General features: G+C 45.1%; 2 protein-coding genes across 6 annotated transcripts in view; one reads left to right on the top strand and one right to left on the bottom strand.

Annotated features, from left to right (window-relative positions):
* HDAC8 (histone deacetylase 8) overlaps nt 1-19021 on the bottom strand; it is a 127262-nt gene that overhangs the window by 36846 nt on the left and 71395 nt on the right. For 3 of the 5 annotated variants that reach the window (XM_073360602.1, XM_073360601.1, XM_073360605.1), the window contains one exon: nt 18090-18184. The exons of the other annotated variants lie outside the window; for them this stretch is intronic. In XM_073360602.1, the coding sequence (XP_073216703.1) occupies nt 18090-18184 (95 nt within the window). The remainder of the gene's footprint in view (nt 1-18089; nt 18185-19021) is intronic. 5 annotated transcript variants of the gene reach the window in all.
* The window catches only part of LOC140917533 (uncharacterized), a 204297-nt gene that overhangs the window by 154817 nt on the left and 30459 nt on the right, over nt 1-19021 (top strand). The gene's annotated exons all lie outside the window — the stretch shown is intronic.

Below are 19021 nucleotides of genomic sequence, written 5' to 3'. Positions count from 1 at the left end.
GCCAGAGTTTGGTCCTGGCGGAAGTCACGAGAGTCGGAGACCTCCCGGACTACGACCGGGGAGACTGGCTGGATCCCGTGACGCTCGCTCGGCACATGGGGCTCTCCAGACCTTGTACCCCCCGGCGCATACTTCAGGAGGTGAAGGCCGCCTTGACACCCGCTGCTCAGGCTTATCTCAACCGAGCCCTGCGTGAGGATGCACCCTGCCCACCCTCTATCCCAGGCCCGCCGGACCTTTCAATTGGGCCTCTACCCCGTAGATCCCAACAAACCCCTCACCCTTTCACTGCGAGCCGGCTGCATGAACTGCAGCCAGTCAGCTTCCAAATCGCACCACGGAAATATCTATACACACTCACACTTCACACCCTTCACGCCCACACCCTGGTGTCCCGCCCCGATACAAAGTGACGGGACCTCCTGCCACCTTTAGAGGGTGAGCAACCCCGATGGGCCAGCCTGTATTCCACCTTGGTCCCGAGGCCCGTCGGGGACATTAGTTGGCGGCTCCTTCACGGAGCTGTGAGCACGGGCATGTTTTTGAAACGGTTCACCCCCATCCCGGATACTTGCCCTTTTTGCAATGTGAGGGAAACCTTGGCGCACGTATATTTGGAGTGTGCCAGGCTGCAGCCCCTTTTCCGGCTCCTTACAAATATTTTATTACGCTTTTGGCTACACTTTTCCCCTGACCTTTTTATCTACACACTCCCCATCCATGGCCCCACAAAATTGCGAGATCTCCTGGTTAACCTCCTCCTAGCCCTAGCTAAAACAGCCATTTATAAAACCAGAGAGAGGAGGTTGGCTAATGAAGCGTCCTGCGATTGTAGGGCCATTTTCCGATCCTCAGTACATTCACGTATCCGGGCGGAGTTCCTCTGGGCGGCGTCCACCGACTCCCTTGACGCCTTCGAGGAGCGGTGGGTGCTGTCCGAGGTTCTCTGCTCGGTGATCCCGTCCGGTTCCCTCCGTCTGACCCTTTGATTGAGGGGAAGAGCGAGAGACCCCAGCCCCAGCTGTTGCCGCTGTGGATATCATCATTACTGTCACCTAGGAGGGGTCCTATCACATGTAGCGTACATCCCCTCCAACCCCCAAACCGCCCACCCTGCAGCCGTGCCCATCTTGTCGGGCACTCTCAGGAGAGGAATAATCGGTGACACTGGGCGTGGCACTAGGTAACTCGAGGAGGTGGAAGACCATGAGTGTTGAGGAAGCCCCCCCGCTCTAGGCCACCAGGTAACTCAGGAGGGTGGAAGACCACGAGTGTCGAGGAAGCCCCCCCGCTCTGGGCCCAAGCTAGCCTGAACACTTCTCCCTCCTGAAAGCTGCTGTGTTGTACCTTGTGTTTGCTTTTGTTGCATAGTTTTGCTTTATTCTTTTTGGTGATTCCTTGTAAGTATTACACAAATAAAATTCTTTTCTGCTTCAAAAAAAAAACAAAAAAACCACATTCTCCTGCTGCCTTCTGGCCATGCTGTATCACAGTTTTAGAACAAAATTTGTGATCTTAAAATAGTTTTTTTACATAACCACAGAAAAGCAATGTCTAAATAAATTCTATCAGCCACTCCTCAATTAAACATGCAGCAAACAACTCATGGGAATTTGCTTATTTCTGATGAGCTATGGAGGGCCAAGCGCGGGAAGACACCCCAGCCCCAAAAAATCAAACTGCCATCTTTGATTCTCTTTGACATGGGGGATTTTATGAGACTTAATGTTTCTAAAACTGTTACAAACAACCCAGTCACAGCAGCCATCTTGGAATCAATCCCTCACAGGCTGGATGTTGCCCAGGGATGGTTTTCAAGGCATTGAAAAGACTCATTTTGTTTTTTCTCTTGGCACAACAAGGACAATTTTAAGAGAAGGCAAGTTTGTGCTCCAATAATGACAAAGACAGAAGCCTTCATTTTGCTTCACATTCATATATCCTTGGCAAAAAACACCTTGGATGTTATAAACCTAGATTTTTAAAATTGTGGGTACAAACACTGTAGAAATACCAAAGAGCAGAAATCATTTGGTGCACAATTCTAAAAATCTTCAATGGGAAAACAGTTGAAAGGTGCTTACATGAAATGAGAGTAGTGTGTGCCCGAGTCTGCCTCCTGGCGAGTCAAGCCTATGACATGTCAATGACAACATTTACAATTCCATTGCTGATCATTCTAATGGATGGAAAGATGAAGGGGATGGGAGTGATGCCATGGGAGATTGGACATGGGAGCTGCTGCCAGGAAGGAAATAGAGAGGAGAGAAATGAAAATATTTGAAGAGAAGGAAAGAGAGAGAAAGGAGGATGGGAAGTGAAGAGAAATAAAGGGGGTAGAAATAGCAGTGCTCCTAAAAGGGAGGAGGCCAAAAGCAACACCAAGATACTGAACAAAACAACAAACAAACTTCGGTTACTACATAAAAGGCCAGATTCTATCCTTGATCTTACTGCAAAACTCTCCCTGACATCAACAGAAGACTGCAGCAGATGGAGGGGAGCATTCAGTCCTACACTTACCACCTGGCCCACTGTACTGCCAACCCAAAGCATGCAAAAATCATGAATCAGCCCCCCCCAAATCATGAGATTATTTAAAACCATTAAATGTGAGGTTCTTTTTTCTAAGTCTTTAGGGGTGATATTTTCAAGCCTTTCTCCACAACCAAAAGAGCTAGAAACTTAATTTTTAAATGAAAGCTGAGCTACTCTCACAGCCATGTGACTCCAGAAACTGGGGGCTTTAAGAAAAGCACCAAGTATCACAAGACTCAGCAACACTGAGGACCGGTACATATCTGATTGTTCCACTTTCAACTGCTTTGTGGCAACATGTTTCAGCAAATGCTCTCTCCCAGGCCACGAACTCTTACTGTTTCCTTAGAAAGGGGAGCAAAGCCTGTTTGTATAGCAGGAAAGTGGCCCCTGGATTACATTCAATCTGCTTCGATTAAGGATCTCAAAAGGTTGCCCTGCCTGACAGCTTGATTTCCAGGTTTCAGTTAATCAGAATAGGAGTTCCTATTTAAAGCAAAGAAAATAAGGAATCAGGAAGTGCCAGCCCTTGTTTCTCTGTAGAGGTGTTGACAGGCTATTAAATCATTAGCAGTTCCTTGCCAGGAGCAGCAAAATAAATCTGGGAACCTGACAAACGGACAGCAGCTCTGTGCACAGAGACATATACACAGAGAAAGTACATGCTGTTATCTCATAGCTGTGTAAATATTTCAGCTGACATTTCCATTAGATCCAAGCCAGTTTCCCACCAGCGTGATGTGTTTTTTAAATCGGCTTCCACCAGTTCACAATCAATATGCTAACCTGTCCCTAAAGTACAATGCAGGCAGCCTGGATTAGCATCCACAAAGATTACCAAGCGCAGGCATGTACAGAACAGAAGTGGTGTAGATGCATGAAAAAGGACAACTCCCAGAAGACATTATGAAGTTAATGACATGATGAGATTTTTCTTTTTCTTCCCCCTACCATTTAATTACTTAAGAGGCTAGAAGGCAAACTGTTACATACCTGCTCAAAGCAGCAGCTTTGTAATTACACTGGAGTGAGGAGAGAATTTTTGTTATCTTGGAGCCTGAATCTACCGTGAAGAAGTTAAATCTGCAGCGCACAAAGGGGAAAGATGATGTCAGACCCAGGGAGCAATGGATGATAGATTATTTAGATTACAGTAGCATCTGGCAGCCCCAAATGAGATCAGGGCCCTCGGTATGTGACGCACTGTACAACCATATAGTAAGACAGCCTCTTTCCTGAAGAGCTAATGATCTATATAGACAAGCCATACAAAATGTGAGAGGGGAAACTGAGGCACAGAGAGGGAAAGTGATTTATCTAAAGGCACTCAGCAGGTCAGTGGCAGAGCTAGAAAAAGTACCCAGGTCTTCTGGCCCCAGGCCAGCATGCTAGCCACAAAGAGAGGAACCCATTATGGTAAGAAATGAAAAGTAATTTTAAATTAATGGACTGAGAGAGCAAGACTGAGGTGAGTTGGTCAGAGCTTCTTGGAAAGTAAAGAGGAGTAGGGGGCTGAAGGAAAAGAAGACCTGAAAGAGGCAGATGATGTGTTTCTCCCCCTTCTGCACCCTCTCCATGCTTTGGAACTGTCAAATCCTCCAAGACATATATTTGCAGTCTCCTATACTGTGCTTTGTAGGGCAAATGTTAGCCCATGCAAATTGATCTACCAGCTAGTTTTGTGGTTCAGTAGAACCTTGAAAGGGAACACAAACCACTGGATTACTGGGGATATAGATCCCAGAGTTTGCTAAGCCAGTCCTCCTTATTATGTACAGCTTGGGAAGGGAGATTCCCTTTTAACAACAGGTTCAGTTCCCCCACAGGAAGCAGAGAGGAGTGAGGGTGGCCAGCCCGCTTCCCTAAGGGCTGAGAGCTCAGCAGGACTTCCGTGCATAAAGCCATCGACACATGAGCCCTTACCTAGAGAAGTCCTGGCCATCCACACACTCCTTCATTTCTTCAGGGAAGTGAGTCTGCATTTAAAGGGGAACCTCTTCTCTACTCCAGCAGAGGAAAAGAGTGAATCTTTCTGAGTCTGAACCCAGCAGGGAACACCACCCTGTTTTGGACAGACTCAGAAATTAGGATAAATTGTTGTTTTAAATGTCCTCTTTTCTTTAGACCACGTGGTAGCTTTGTAAACAGCCTGGGAATCTGTATACATTAAATCCATACCCTCTTTGACGGTATCCTGGTGTAAGGGTGTTCAGGCTTGTTGCCCCTTTCCACAGCACCACACCGTAAAGCGTGTCCATTAATAATACATCTGTTTGGCCATTGGTGGAATGAAAGAACAGGAGAGTCCTTGCATTACAACCCCAGTATGATCTGAGTTCCCAATGGTGTAGCCCTGGACATCCATTCCAAGTTCAGGCTGCATCGTAAGAGTGAGTGCTGGGTAGATTCAGGGTTGAGCCATTTTGGAGATACATCTGTGACAGTTACATGCATGGTGCTCTAAGTCCAGACAGCCCAGTGAGCTCAGACAAATAGTGCACAGCCATCGTCAGCTTCAACACTGAGGTGCATCGTGCAACGTTCCTGGCTGAGCCAAGCCATCAGGCCACACCGATCAAGATGGAGAAATTCATACTGTGCCTATATATGGAATGCTAGGATAGCTGCTACCTGCTCTAGTTGATGTAAATTAGTTGATGGGACGAGCTTGGCTGGCTTTGCTGCGCTCCAAACAGTAATGCACTGAATCCATGGTCAATACATAACTGGGCATTGTCTAAATTAACTGTTAAACCTAAAAGACCCAAATCAAAATAAGTCACCTCACCTTCTTGCCTACAGAAAACGGTCATATGCTGCTGGAGTCCAACGCAGCACCTCACTATTAAGAGTTAGACAAACAACCCAATGCATCTGGGTGTCTCTAGCACTACAAGCTTGCTCCCTTTAAATGAAAGGGGGTCCTGAAGGCATGCAAGCATGGGCTTTTCTTCTTACTAGCATTCACAGCTGTGGGTGTCTCTAATGTAGAAATGTACACTGTGCTCCTCACCCTGCTCCCTGCCTCTCCCATCACAGGCAGTTCATGTAGGTACCTATGACAACAGGAGCCAACATGCCTTACTTTTTGCTCCTTTGTCTGCGCATCAGCACTACTGAGATGCTAAAGCAAAACTGCATACAGCTCTGGAGACAGGGTTTCAGCAATGAGCCTCCTAGGAGAGATTAGTGCTAATATGAATTGGCTTCTATCATCTTCTGAAACTATGCTCTGACTTGCTTCCTCTTGTCAATGCTGGTGATAAGTGCCAGATTCACAGCCCTGGAGAATGAAATATCTGTTCTTGGGAGCAGTACGATGTGGGCAGCAGTTGTATAAACGGTCCCACCCCGACCCCAACAATGCCTCACAGCCTGCAGGGGCCATCTCCAGGGGTGAAAGGCTCCTTTAGTACAGAGGATTATGCAGATCAAGCCAGAACACAGCCTGCTGCAAATCCCTAGCCAGTATTTATCAACATGCCATGACTAGTGATCGGCTGATCTCAGAAGGCTCTGAGGTCTGGTTCAGATGAGCACCCAAAGCTGAGAATCTCTGCTGAATTCTCCAAACTGGGCTGGAAGATTCATGAAACTCCCAGTGCTTTATACTGACGATTGGATTGGGAATATTGTGAGGATAGATGCTGCAATCCTGGCCCTGTGTCATTTATTGCTGGAATCAGGAAAAGCAAAAGCAGAATCGTCAAAAGAAGAAAGAAAAAAAACAGTTCAAATGAACTTTCTCAAACATTTTGGGTGAAAGTACTGAAATAGGGTAGGTGTGTCTTGCCAATGCCTAATCCTCATCCCCAAATCATCTCTTTCCTTGGAATGAGAAAATTCAGAGTCCAGAGCATTGCTGAGTACATACCGAATGGGAAAATTGAAAATAGGTAAGGACAAGATCTGCTAAGAAAGGTGGAAGGAATGGCATTTTCACCAGTCACATGACGACTTCACTGTATCCACTACATTCAACAGGCAGAAAGGGGCCTTTACTTTTTGCTTTCCTATCTCATTGCACTGAAGAATATTAAAGAGTGATCTAACAGTCTCCAAATCTCTCTTCTTTCACAACACACTGCCAAGCTGAACCCTCCTGTATATTCCTTCTCTGAACTGACACCATTTCTACAAGGGTCCTGACTGGGTGTTAGTTCTAGGCTTGTGTGCGCCAATGACTGCTTAGAAGTCCTAACCAATATACAAACCAGTTTTTCCACAGCTCCACTAGTTTATTAGTCTTGGCTATTAATTTCTCCCTGACAGGTAGACAATACCAATCAGCAACGTTTCCAGCCGACTGTTCTTCCTCTGAGTGACAGGCGGATGCATCAGTTCCTGCACTGGCTGAGGGGTTGCAAAACAATGGCTGGAAAACACCACAGAGCCACTTCCTGTTGTAAACTCTATCCTCTGAAGAGGCAAAGAAAACAGCCAATGCTCCTGTGGGACAGCATGTTTGTGTTGGCTTGGGAGGGAGGCGGCATGTGACTGTTTCTCTTGTTGGAGTTTTTAGGAGAATTTGCCTCGCCCTGCAGTGAGCAAGAGGAAAAAATGAAATAAAAACAGCCCTATTTCCGCCCAGTGCAAGGAGAGTTCATCTGCAGAGGGAAAGACGATGGAATATGGGGCACTTCAGAATGAGGTGTTTAGCATTTTTTTTTAAAGCACGCTGCCAACACATGTGGCATGGTCTGTCCCGGGATGACCATCCCATCCCGTGATATTTCAGAGGGGGATGGAAAGTTCCCCCATCTCCTCCCTGCCTGTGCAGCAGACACAGCCCTGGATTTGTATACGCTGGAGAATTCACCTTCGGATCAGGTTGCATGTAAAGGGAAATACTGGTGGCTGTTCATCAGGGTTATAGAACTGACAGACAGAGAAAGAATTTGCCTTCAAGATGCTGGACTAAACAGAGACATTAGAGTGACAAGGTGGGGGAGGTAATATCTTTTATTGGACCAACTTCTGTTGGTGAGAGGGACAAGCTTTCAAGGGGAACAGAGCTCTGAGGGGTGCACGGAAACTTCAGGGACTTAGATAATACCCAAAACTGATTGTTTGCATGCGACTTATCCAGTGACCACACAAGCTAGCCCAGCCCAAAGCACTTCGGGATTCCAGATCTAATCACAACATTTGGGGAACTCAACCACGAACTGAAGCCTGGGAGAACTTGTGATCAGAGAGCCCAACCCCTCAGCACAGGCAGCTGGACAGAAACAATTCCTTTGTGAAGCACAGTGCTGCAGTGCAGAAGCCCATCCCTAGAGATGAAAGGAAGAGATGACCAACTGCTTCCCTACATGGCTGACACTGGTGATCTGAGAATAGCCATGACTGAAACCAATTAAAACCAGCAGAAACACTGAAACCAGAATTGTGCCTGCGCATGAGAGGGTCTGAACGTGGCCTCAACTTTCTTGAGACAGTGGATGGCATAAGGAGAGGGCATCTGCTTCATCTTATACCTCCTTTGGCCGCTCCTCCTGAGGCACCCCCACCCCTCTTGGCAGCAGGTAAATTATGAATTTTGCAAACCCACCGGATGGGCAAATAAATTCAAGCTGCACTATGCCACCAGACAGCCACTGTGTCACTTACACTACTGCTGACCTTGGCCTAGAGACATCCCAGGCAGCTGCACCCACTTACATCATGTTCAAGTTTGGCCCTAGATCCCTACAATTAAGTCAATGAACCCTAAGAAGTCTAGCATGTGACTCACTATGAAAACCAGCTGGATGTGCAAAACCATTGCCTAGAGAGACAGCTGCAACCTACAGAGCTTGTGAATCCAGCTCTGAATCACTTCCCACAGGTGAGGATACATGGGGAAGCATCACTGCAAACCTCTCATTCAGCTGTCCATCGCAACTCAAGTTAATAAACCCTAATCTGGCTAAACACCTCTGCCCTCCCTTCCCCACCCATATCCCCTTCATTGCCCAAGCCTTTCTTCCAGCTCTCCTCAATGCCACCACACACTGACTTAGCAAAACTAATAGCCCCTTTTCTTTCCAAGTTACTGTATACACAGATCACTTGGACCTGGCCTACACACAAAGGTTGCCCCTGTGTAACTTTAAAACAGCATAACCATTCAGGTATGGAATAGCTTTCGTATGAGGAGAGATTAAAAAGACTGGGGATTTTCAGCTTGGAAAAGAGATGACTAAGGGGGGATATGATAGATGTCTATAAAATCATGACTGGTGTGGAGACAGTAAATAAGGAAGCATTATTTACTCCTCATAACACAAGAACTAGGAGTCACCAAATGAAATTAATAGGCAGCAGGTTTAAAACAAACAGAAAGAAGTATTTCTTCACACAATGCACAGTCAACCTGTGCAATTCTTTGCCAGAAGGTTCAAAAAAGAAGTGGTAAGTTCATGGAGGATAGGTCAATCAATAGCTACTAGCCAGGATGGGCAGGGATGGTGTCCCTAGCCTCAGTTTGCCAGTGGCTGGGAATGGGCAACAGGGGATGGATCACTTGATGATTACCTGTTCTGTTCATTCCCTCTGGGGCACGTGGCATTGGCCACTGACGGAAGACAGGATACTGAGCTAGACAGACCATTGGTCTGACCCAGTATGGCCATTCTTATGTTCTTGTTCTTAAAAACTGATTTGAGTTAATCTGGTGCAAACCCATATGTGGACACACCTCAACTGGTTTGCAACTTGCTTGTACTGATTTAGGGTTTGTCTGTACAAGAAATTTCTCTACAGTTAAAACAGGTAGCAAGACCTGTGTAAACAAGTCCCTAGCTTACATCAGTAAGGAGTCCTCTGGCTCCAGCTCTCTAACTCTCCTCTCCATTCAGGGGCACCTACAGAGCAGACTGGGGGGAGAAACCCCAAACAACACTTGAATTGCTTCACCCTAGGATATAGCTTCACTGCAGCGTTAATGCTGGTGACGGGCACTCAGCTCTAAGCACTTGGGCTAACCTAGCTTGGTGAGAGCAGAGACATTGCAAAGCCCTGCCTGAGTGCGCCCATTCCACTGAGCCCATGTTGGGTGGCACTAGGACTGCTGGGGGCATATCCCATGGGTCTTTTTGCTGCAGTGAGCTGAGCTGCTCTATGATTATCTCCCAGAAAATTGTGGAAGAACATGTCTGTCCTTCTGGGCACAGAGGGAATTGTGAGGCAGCACTTGAGGACTAGCAGCATCCATGCGACTTAGCCTGCAGCCTCACTGCAAAGTGGGCAGGTTACCAGCCTGAGTGAAAGCTGCACCCAGGCTCTAGCCCATATCCTCAGCTCAGCCAGCTAGTCTGGGTATAAAGCACTAGCACCCCTCAGGTCAGAGGTTTGTGGGTGTGGACAGGAGCTGGGATAGTGTCAACACCAGAGTAAGGGCTTGAGTTCACGATGCAGTGAAGACACACCCACAGGCTGCTGGGGCTGAGTTGCATCTTTTGATCTCTTGTGATGAACGGGATGTACAGTAGGTGAAGGAAGCCTGTTAGCCCAAATGTAGATTGCACAGAACAGGCAGATTATCTCTGCTCTCTTGCCATCCTGCCGGGAATGGCCTTGCAGCTTCTAAAGATAACAGTCTTTAATTAGTTGTCAAAAGTTGCTAAGAACCTTGCAGGGGGTTCTGTAGCTGTATTTACAGAGCTTTCCATCCTTGGAAACAACTGCCCATCTCTTAGGGTTCAGTAGCAAAGCTCCTGAGTTTTAGAAGTGGTGTTGCTCTGGAAGCCAGGTCTTATGTTACCATTAACCTGTATATGTTAAAAGCTGTGTCAATAAAGTGGGCATTTTATTGCTGCTGCAGCCCTAGTACAAAATCTTTTTGCCAGACAGACTCAGCCAGGCAGGGACAGAGTGGTCAGAAATGGCCAAGGACAGCTCTCTGGTTAGCTAGGAAAATATCACTCCCACTATTCTGACATCATCATTAACTTTTCTGTGCAGTAGCAGGAGTTCAGAACACTGATGAGCTTCCTCCTAATGGAAATTCCAGTGTACCCGTTGCCCAGTGTCCTGTAGATTAAACTGCAAGTTGACAGGAGGGAGGAGTCATTCCCAGGTTCATCAGGAGCAGATGCACACGTCACATTTTATTTGTCCGCAAAAAAGTATAACTATTAAATCACAATGTTGATTTGAAAGAAAGAGAGAAAAAAAGAAAAAGATTTACTGGTGGAGGAAAGGTTAGAATGGAGTGCGCACTGAACAACAAAGAGATGGTGGAGATGTGAAGGGTGTAAACACAAAGGACAGTTTGGTCCAAGAGGGAACGGGATAGTAGGATGAAATTAAACAAAGTGAATCAAGCAGCATATCTGAGCATTTCCTGTTACGGAAATCTTTTCAAAGGAGGAATATTTTCCTAAGGGAAGTGGTGGAAACCTCATTGCTTCCATCATCTAAAACTGAATAAAGCCCTAGAGAGTCAACTGACGGGATCATTCATGCAGTGGCCAGAGTTCGCTCTGGCGGGGAGGGCTAGATAAGACCTACCCCAGTATGCTTCCCTCCGTCTCCCCAAATCTCTAATTTCAGTGAACCTGGTTTTTAGAGAAGCCATTAGTGATTGTTACCAGCTCAATTTTACCTGCTGGCAACCTTCAGTCTTGCTCTGTCACTCCTAATAAAAACATTTTTCCATGCAGAGAGTGACCTAAATGCTACGTGTGGACTCCTAGGTTTAGCAGGGTGGGCCCAATGCCACTATATTCCAATTAGTCATAGGGCTAACTACTGCCCTCTTCAAATGCTGGCTGTATGGAAGAGGTCTATCGAGCAGCACAGTTCTTAGGGATGGTGGACATGCAGAAGTCACACTGGTTTAAAGTGATTCAATTAAAGTGGTGCAAACACTCACATCAATTTAGACCTCACTTCTCTGGATTTGTTTTATGGATACTATTTTTCCACAGGCCCCCCGCCTCATTAAGCATCCAGGATGGATAGTGCTCTGGGGCGACACTGGGGCTGTGACCTGAAGAAGGCTGCTGTCTGTAGGACCCCTGCCTTGCTTGTTGCAGAAGTTGGAAGGTGCGTCATGAATGAGGGAGGGGACTGTGGGAAGAGAAAGGGATCTGATTTACAGAAGTGCTGAGCACTTGCAGCTGAAATCAATAGAAGCTGTGCTTTGAAAATATAAAGTGCTATGTAATGCTAAGTAGTCTGTAAAATTAAGTCCTAGGAATCTCACATCAGACACCCACAATTTACTCTCTCTATGGCTCACAGAAAAAGCCCATAAGGTAGGGTCCCTGTGGAAAAAACAGTATGTAATCATGTAACTAAAGAAAAAAGAAAAGGAGTGCTTGTGGCACCTTAGAGACTAACAAATTTATTTGAGCATAAGCTTTCATGAGCTACAGCTCATTTCATCGGATGCATTCAGTGGAAAATACTAAATAATAATAACTAAAGACTGCATCATAATGTGTATGCACAAGGGGCCTGAATTAAGGTTGCACAGGTATAGGACAGGAAGTAAGAGATCAATCCCTCTTGCAGTGAGCTGAGATATAAAGGAAACTCCATTTGTAGCTCAGTAGAAGGAAAGTCCCAGACATGCTGTGCACAGTTAGAATGAAAGTTCGCCCAGTGGTGGGGCAGAAAAGTTGACTTCAGAAGAGGGCTCCCCATTTGCCTCACCCTCATTGAATAGTTTCATTTTTTAAAATGCAGTCTCAGGGGCTAGCCAGCCTCATAGGTAGAAGGCGCCAAGCAGCAAGGAGACACTAGAACAAGCCCCAACACACACAGAAGAAACAACAAAAGGACTACACTATGCTTACAATCAGGCTTTGTGATGGCTTTTTTTTTTTTTTTGGTCATCCTAAATGCAAATCTCTCTCTTCCTCGCCCCAAACCCCTTGCGTGGTCTTGGAAAGGCAGGCCTCCTGTTTGCTCACTTCTGGGAGCACAGTGGCAGCTGGTAGAGTGGGGAGTGGAGTGGAGTTTATTCAGCAGGTACAAAGTCTCTTTTGTTCCCCAGACAGTGCTGAGCTGCTGCTCCCCGGGGCTCTGGGAGAAGGGGAGGGGGCGCCTCAGTAAAATGACTAGGTTCTGTTTGTGGTATCTTAGCAGGACCACAGCAGTGTTTCTTTGATCCCTGGTCATGAAAAGAGCACAAAAGATTGAATAAAAGAATGAAGACCTATACAAACTGGCTACAGTGACTTTGTCTGCCACAGGACCTCCTCCTGCAGTAGAAGTGCCCTATATTATTACCTCCCCCTGTGATGGTCACTGGCTGTCGGTCCCTTTCAATAAGATCTTTCAATAAGATGCCAACATCCTCCCCCACCCCCCATATCCCCCCACATGCAGAGCTCAATACGCCCCACTAAAGCTGCTTTGTGGCCCTGGTACTGAACGCGTTGCAGGTTTGCTGCTGCCTGGATACTTGCAATCAGTAATGCAAACAATTCAGTCACTGCAGGTGCAGAATGAACACACTGTCCCGTGCAGCAAGATCTACTTTTCAAGGTTTGTCTTGCTAAATAAGCCCTGAAAGGACATGATGTAGCACATAGGCCACAAGATGCTTGGCTGAGAGCTCATTAAAACTCATTTGAGACTGCACCTTCCTCTCGTATATTTCATGCCTATACTAGGCCCTCTGTAATTTACATTTTTAATTCCTTAAAGCAGGGATCCAGCCATCTTATAGGTTTAGCAAATAGCCTAGCACACTGATGCATGTGCTTTCCTTCTCCACACGCTTCTCTGCCTGGATACTTGCAATCAGTAATGCAAACAATTCAGTCACTGAACACGCTTCTCTTGTTAATCAAGTCTGCAACATTAGCACTTTCAGTTCATGTTTTTGTTCAGGACCTGAAGTAGGCTAATGAAAGACATTTTAAAAGATTCCTGTTGACTGGCTCACTGCCCCCAAGAAGCTGTACTGAGAAGGTGCACACAGTGTGGCTTGGTAAAATGGTTTGAAGAAACAGGCTCCATCTGAATCTGGAAAGAGGATGATCACATTGTGAGTCAATACTGCATGCTAGGATGCAGAATGTTTATAAACATCATTTATGTACTAAATATAAGAGCAGGTGGTATGTGAGTTACCCTATGCTTATTAGGTGAGACCCCCAGATTTATAACAAGTTGACAGTATGGCTCTTCAATGGTCAAGGGTTGGACATCTCAGCTTCAGTGCACATGATCTTCCACTACCCAATACGAAAGCACAGGCAGGACCTTTACTCTTAGCCAAATAAATACTATGCTCAGCGTTTTGGAATCATAGAATATAAGGGTTGGAAGGGACCTCAGGATGTCATCTAGTCCAACCCCCTGCTGGAAGCAGGACCAATCCCCAACTAAATCATCCCAGACAGGGCTTTGTCAAGCCGGGCCGTAAAAACCTCTAAGGAAGGAGATTCCACCACCTCCCTAGGTAACCCATTCCAGTGCTTCACCACCCTCCTAGTGAAAAAGTTTTTCCTAATATCCAACCTAAACCTCCCCCCACTGCAACTTGAGACCATTACTCCTTGTTCTGTCACCTGGTATCACTGAGAACAGTCTAGATCCATCCTCTTTAGAATCCCCTTTTAGGTAGTTGAAAGCAGCTATCAAATCCCCCCTCATTCTTCTTTTCTGCAGACTAAAGAAGTCCAGTTCCCTCAGCCTCTCCTCAAAAGTCATGTGCTCCAGCCCCCTAATCATTTTTGCACTTGTCTTTGTTGAACCCCATCAGATTTCTTTTTTTGGCCCAATCCTCTAATTTGTCTAGGTCTCTCTGTATCCTATCCCTACCCTCCAGAGTATCTACCACTCCTCCCAGTTTAGTGTCCACCTGCAAATGATCCTGTTCAGCAGGGAGAGGTGGAAAGTGCGTGGGTGATGTTAAAAAAAACAAACAAAATCTTTCAGACTTCTTGTCAAGACCGTCAGTTGCAGAAATTGTTGCTCTTGGTTATAGTTCAAGAGCTAGAAACACATGCAATCTCTGATGGGGAGAACTGGAAATGTATATTTAAAAACTGAAAAAGGAAATCCTTGCAAAGGAAATATAATCATTAGCCTAGGGAGCTCTGGGCTGCAGGATATTATTGATGCAAACTGCTTACAGTTTCAAAACAGGATTATGCATTTATATGAAAAACAGCATCTGCCGTCTAGTGAGAATAAAAATCAGGGCTCTCAATCTTCATGCTTCAGGGCAAAAAACTGATTCCCAGCTGATCACACTCACCCTCCCTCCCAGATAGCATCACACAAATAGATGCACTTTTTAAAGAATTCCTTCCTCTGAAGCATCCAGGATTGGCCATTCTCAGAGAGAGGATACTAGCAGGCTAGCTGGCTCACTGGTCTATTCCAATATAAGAGATTTACTTATACCAGACAGCCGTAGGACATGCATGGGACTTTACAGATTACATAGGAACTGCACTATAATCAACAATCCTGTCTTCAGCAGTGGCATGTGTCAAACCCTTTGGAAGAAAGTGCAAGAAACCCTGTAGCGGACAATTATGGAATAAACCTGCCCATGGGGAACTTTTCTTACTTGACCCCTGTCATTGAGTGGTCAGTTTGTGTTCTGAAGCCAGATGGTTTCATACCCGTTACGTTTATCCTACTTAATGTAATCATGGCTCTACTTAGGTCCTTACATGATGCCCATCACCATGGTCTCAGAACACCTCCCAGAAAGAATCAATGTACAGAATCTCTTTCTCTCTTCCCATCTGTATCTCCCCTCATATTCAACAAATCCCTACACTGACCCAATCATTTTGATCTCTTCATATGAATGTTTTCCCAGTCCTCTAACCACATTGATGGAACAACTCTGACCCCTCCATTTCTGCTCTTTCTGAGATGGAGGAGGCCATAATTTAACACAGTATCACTGATTCTAAACATTTTAAATATCATCCTAACTTTATTTACTTCTTTGGCCCTGCTATACAACTGAGCAAATACTTTCATTCAGCAAGCCATAAAGATGCCCAAGTCTTTTTCCTGTGTGATTATGTGAAGTCAAGGAATAGTTGGAATGACTAGTTGCACGTCACTTTGGTAGCTGAAATTCATTGTTCACAAATGCATTGTATTGTTCATTCACTTAGCCTGGTTAGGTCCTTCTGCAGCTCTTTGGTCTTCTCTGCTTTCAATTAACCTAAATAATTATGTCACCTACAAATTTTGTCAATTTATTGCTCACCCTCTTTTTCTAGATCATTACAGATATTCAATAAAAGGAGTCCTGGTATGTGACCTTGTGGCAGGCATGCTGCTGCTAGCCTTCTGCATGATTACAATAGACCATTTCTTCACACTGGTTTCATCACCTCAGCCAACATTTGACCAATGACAGTACTTCATCTTTCTTTAATAGCTTCTTGTGAGGGACTTTGTCAAAAGCTTTTTAAAAGTAAATTTAAAAATCCAAACAAATGTAATTGACTCAACTTTATCCACTATTTTGATGACACACAAGTGTATTCTAATAGATTGATGGAGTTGAGACGCAGTTTCTGCAAAAGTAAATCCTTTCACTCCATGCTCTGTTCATCTAGGTGTTTCATAGCTTTATTCATGATTTTTCAGCCAATTTACCTGGCGTTTAAATAAGGCATCATAGTCACGTTCCTTGGCCTGAACAGTTTACAGTATAAATGGTGCAATACAAAGACTAGGGTACAAGAAAGCTGCCTCAGCTGATTGGCAATGGAAACCTAGGTCATCGGAGTGGGCTTTAAGCAGAGAGGGAAACCGCTTCATGTCCAGAAAGAGAGGCTGTTCTGGGCACTGGGGACAGTATGAGAGGAGACATGAATATAGAGTGTCAGAAAGCATTAAGGAGAAATAGCTGAACTTGAGAAATAGGATGTAAGAAAGTAGAAGTACTGATATGTTAGCAGGGCTATCAGACTAGAAGTATCAGTGCACCCTCACACTGTGATCATTCCTAGGGTCTTAGATTTGGAAACACAGTTTACAAAGAAACAGATTCTATACTTCTTCTGCCAATCAACAGCTGGTTTGTTGGCTGAACCAGTTGGTGGACACACCACACTGAAATGTAGAGATTCTTTTACTACCATCCTTTTCATGATCTGACAGCCACACATGATGCTCCTGGCAGGCATTGAGATCAAAGAACTTGCTGCAGAAAACCTGCTTAGAATTCTTAAGCTGAGCTGATGGCTCTACAACTGGAATGGGGATGTCTGCTGGGCAGCCAATGCAACTCCTCCTCCAGATCCCATGCCTCTTCAAACACTGTGATCTAGGGTCACCTCCAAGCACACCCATCTGGGAACATGCATTCAAGACCGCCCTTTGAACATCAACTTAATGTCAACCCTTGAAAATTACAAGCACTGTAATGCTACAACAGGAATCTGCTGCTGATCTGGTCTGGCCAATTTCACACCCTAAACTCAGAGCAATCCTACCTTGCAGGCAAAGCACCCCACTTTTCATAACCCATTCCCCGGCCAAGCTTGTTCAGATTAAGAAGTCATAAGGCCTGGAGCCAAATGTCGCAACGTTATATGCATAGAAACATTCTCCAACTGTTTCATTTCTGCATTACGCTAATCCCTCAGTACTGTTTAGAAATCATTAAATGCTGAATATTCAGATTAACAAGAAAAAAAGATAATGACAGATACCTGTTAATTCCTGAAATAGTACCTTATTTACTCTCCATGTATACTCAAGGTTCACTCAAACGTTCCCCAGCTGTGATCAGAGGTTCACATTTAAAAAGGACACACTTAAAAAGGCTTCATAAGCCTTATAATTGCTTATCACCTCTTTCAAGCTTGAATCTGAAATCCATTTCCTTTCCATGCATTTGCTCTTTACCTCATTCTACGCATACTGGTTGGTTAGATCCTCAAGACAAAAGGCACTGCAGAGGTGCCAAGTACTGTGCTGTTATTGTAGGGCCGGGCTGAACACACTGGTTTCTTTTGGTAGGGTTGCTAGCACTGAACTTTGATGTAGGAACGGAAGCGCACTGAGGCATGTGGCTTGGGAAGAAACACCTAGTTATCTGGGTTCAACAAACAGATTGGAAGGTGTAAAATTTTATCTAGACAGCATTTGTTCAAGCTGATCCCCTTGCCCTGTTTAACACTTTAGGATACCATTGTTGAGATCATGCATTTCAAGATAGCTTGTGTTAAAAGAACAACACCTGACCACATGACCCTTTGGAATAGCAATAGTACAGTTTGGAAGCTGCATCTGGAACTTTCTATAAATCCAGGAAAAACAAGACTAAATTTAACTTGAGAGAGGGCTTACTTCTGGTGAAAATATGTGCATATCCCAAAGAGCTCTTTGTGCAAACAGGTGAAGCCCTCTCTGAAACCGACTGGCTTCCAAGATCCCTTGTAAAAAGATACAGATGGTCTCGGGTTTTGGGAACAAGAGCCCACTATGCTGCTGGGACAGTGTGTTATTGTTACAGGAGCGTCTCTCAACAAAACAGTATTGAGTGGCAAGGATGCCGTTTTGATTAGGTGGAATGACTCAGCTCTCATTCTAGGAGAAGGGATGGTTTGTCAGAGCCTTACCTCGTGATCTGGGATCTCGGAGGGTAGCGTTCTCCCCAGGATGACCCCAGTCAAGTATGTCCAGCAGCGGGCTGTGTTGGCAAGGTTATAGCCTCCTGTCTCCAGCAAGAATAGTGAAATTAGGAAGGGAAGAGGGAGAGAGAATGAAAGAGACAGTTTTAATGAAAGGAATGCATTGTTGAGAAGCAAGAGACTTCATATCTGCAATGCATATGAATAAGGCTTTTTATTTGGTCTTCCAAAGTTATGCATAGTAACTGTATTTTGCACCTGTTGGATGTATAGGGCTAAGTTAAAGCAGTTAATCACCTGTACTAAGAAGGGAGACTTGCAAAATTGAACCCACAGGTCATCTCAGCAATTGCACATGCAATATCATCCACTCCTCCAGATCTGGCTTCAAGAGATACCTGTAAGCTGCAAGCCTTTGACTCCAAGGGTCAAGATTTCCAAAGGTGACATGGTGGGGAGGGAGATGCTCAGGCTCAGCATGGAAGGAGTTAACGTGAGTGGAGCTGAGCAGACTAATCAGGTACAGTAGTTTGGGATCTCACTTTTAACCTTAGCTTGTGACCCAATATGAAATCAAGGATAAGCAACACTGATCATTTGCTGATAAAATTTCCATCGGTGCCACCTTCTGAGCAAGAATCCCTCTGGAGGAGAATTTACTCTTATTTAAAAGTAGTAATCAAAATATGAAGCCAATTAAAGTGGTGAAACAACCTGTGAGTAGGTTCAGCATCTGAGCAGCCCCAAATTAACACAAACTCCCTAGTAGGGCTCATTCTGGGGCTCAGCTAGTCAAAAGCACCAATCTGTTTGCAGTCAGCACCGCTGATGTCCTTACTTTGTGCAAGGGGACTCCTTCCATTCAAATAACCATCAGAAACGTTGAGGAGTTCTTACAAAAAATGAAGAGTAACTTAATC

Source organism: Lepidochelys kempii, chromosome 9 (genome assembly GCF_965140265.1).
Source record: "Lepidochelys kempii isolate rLepKem1 chromosome 9, rLepKem1.hap2, whole genome shotgun sequence".
NCBI classification, from domain to species: Eukaryota; Metazoa; Chordata; order Testudines; family Cheloniidae; genus Lepidochelys; species Lepidochelys kempii.
The sequence above is the reverse complement of the archived record's forward strand: the minus strand, read 5'-3'. Positions and strand labels throughout refer to the sequence as shown.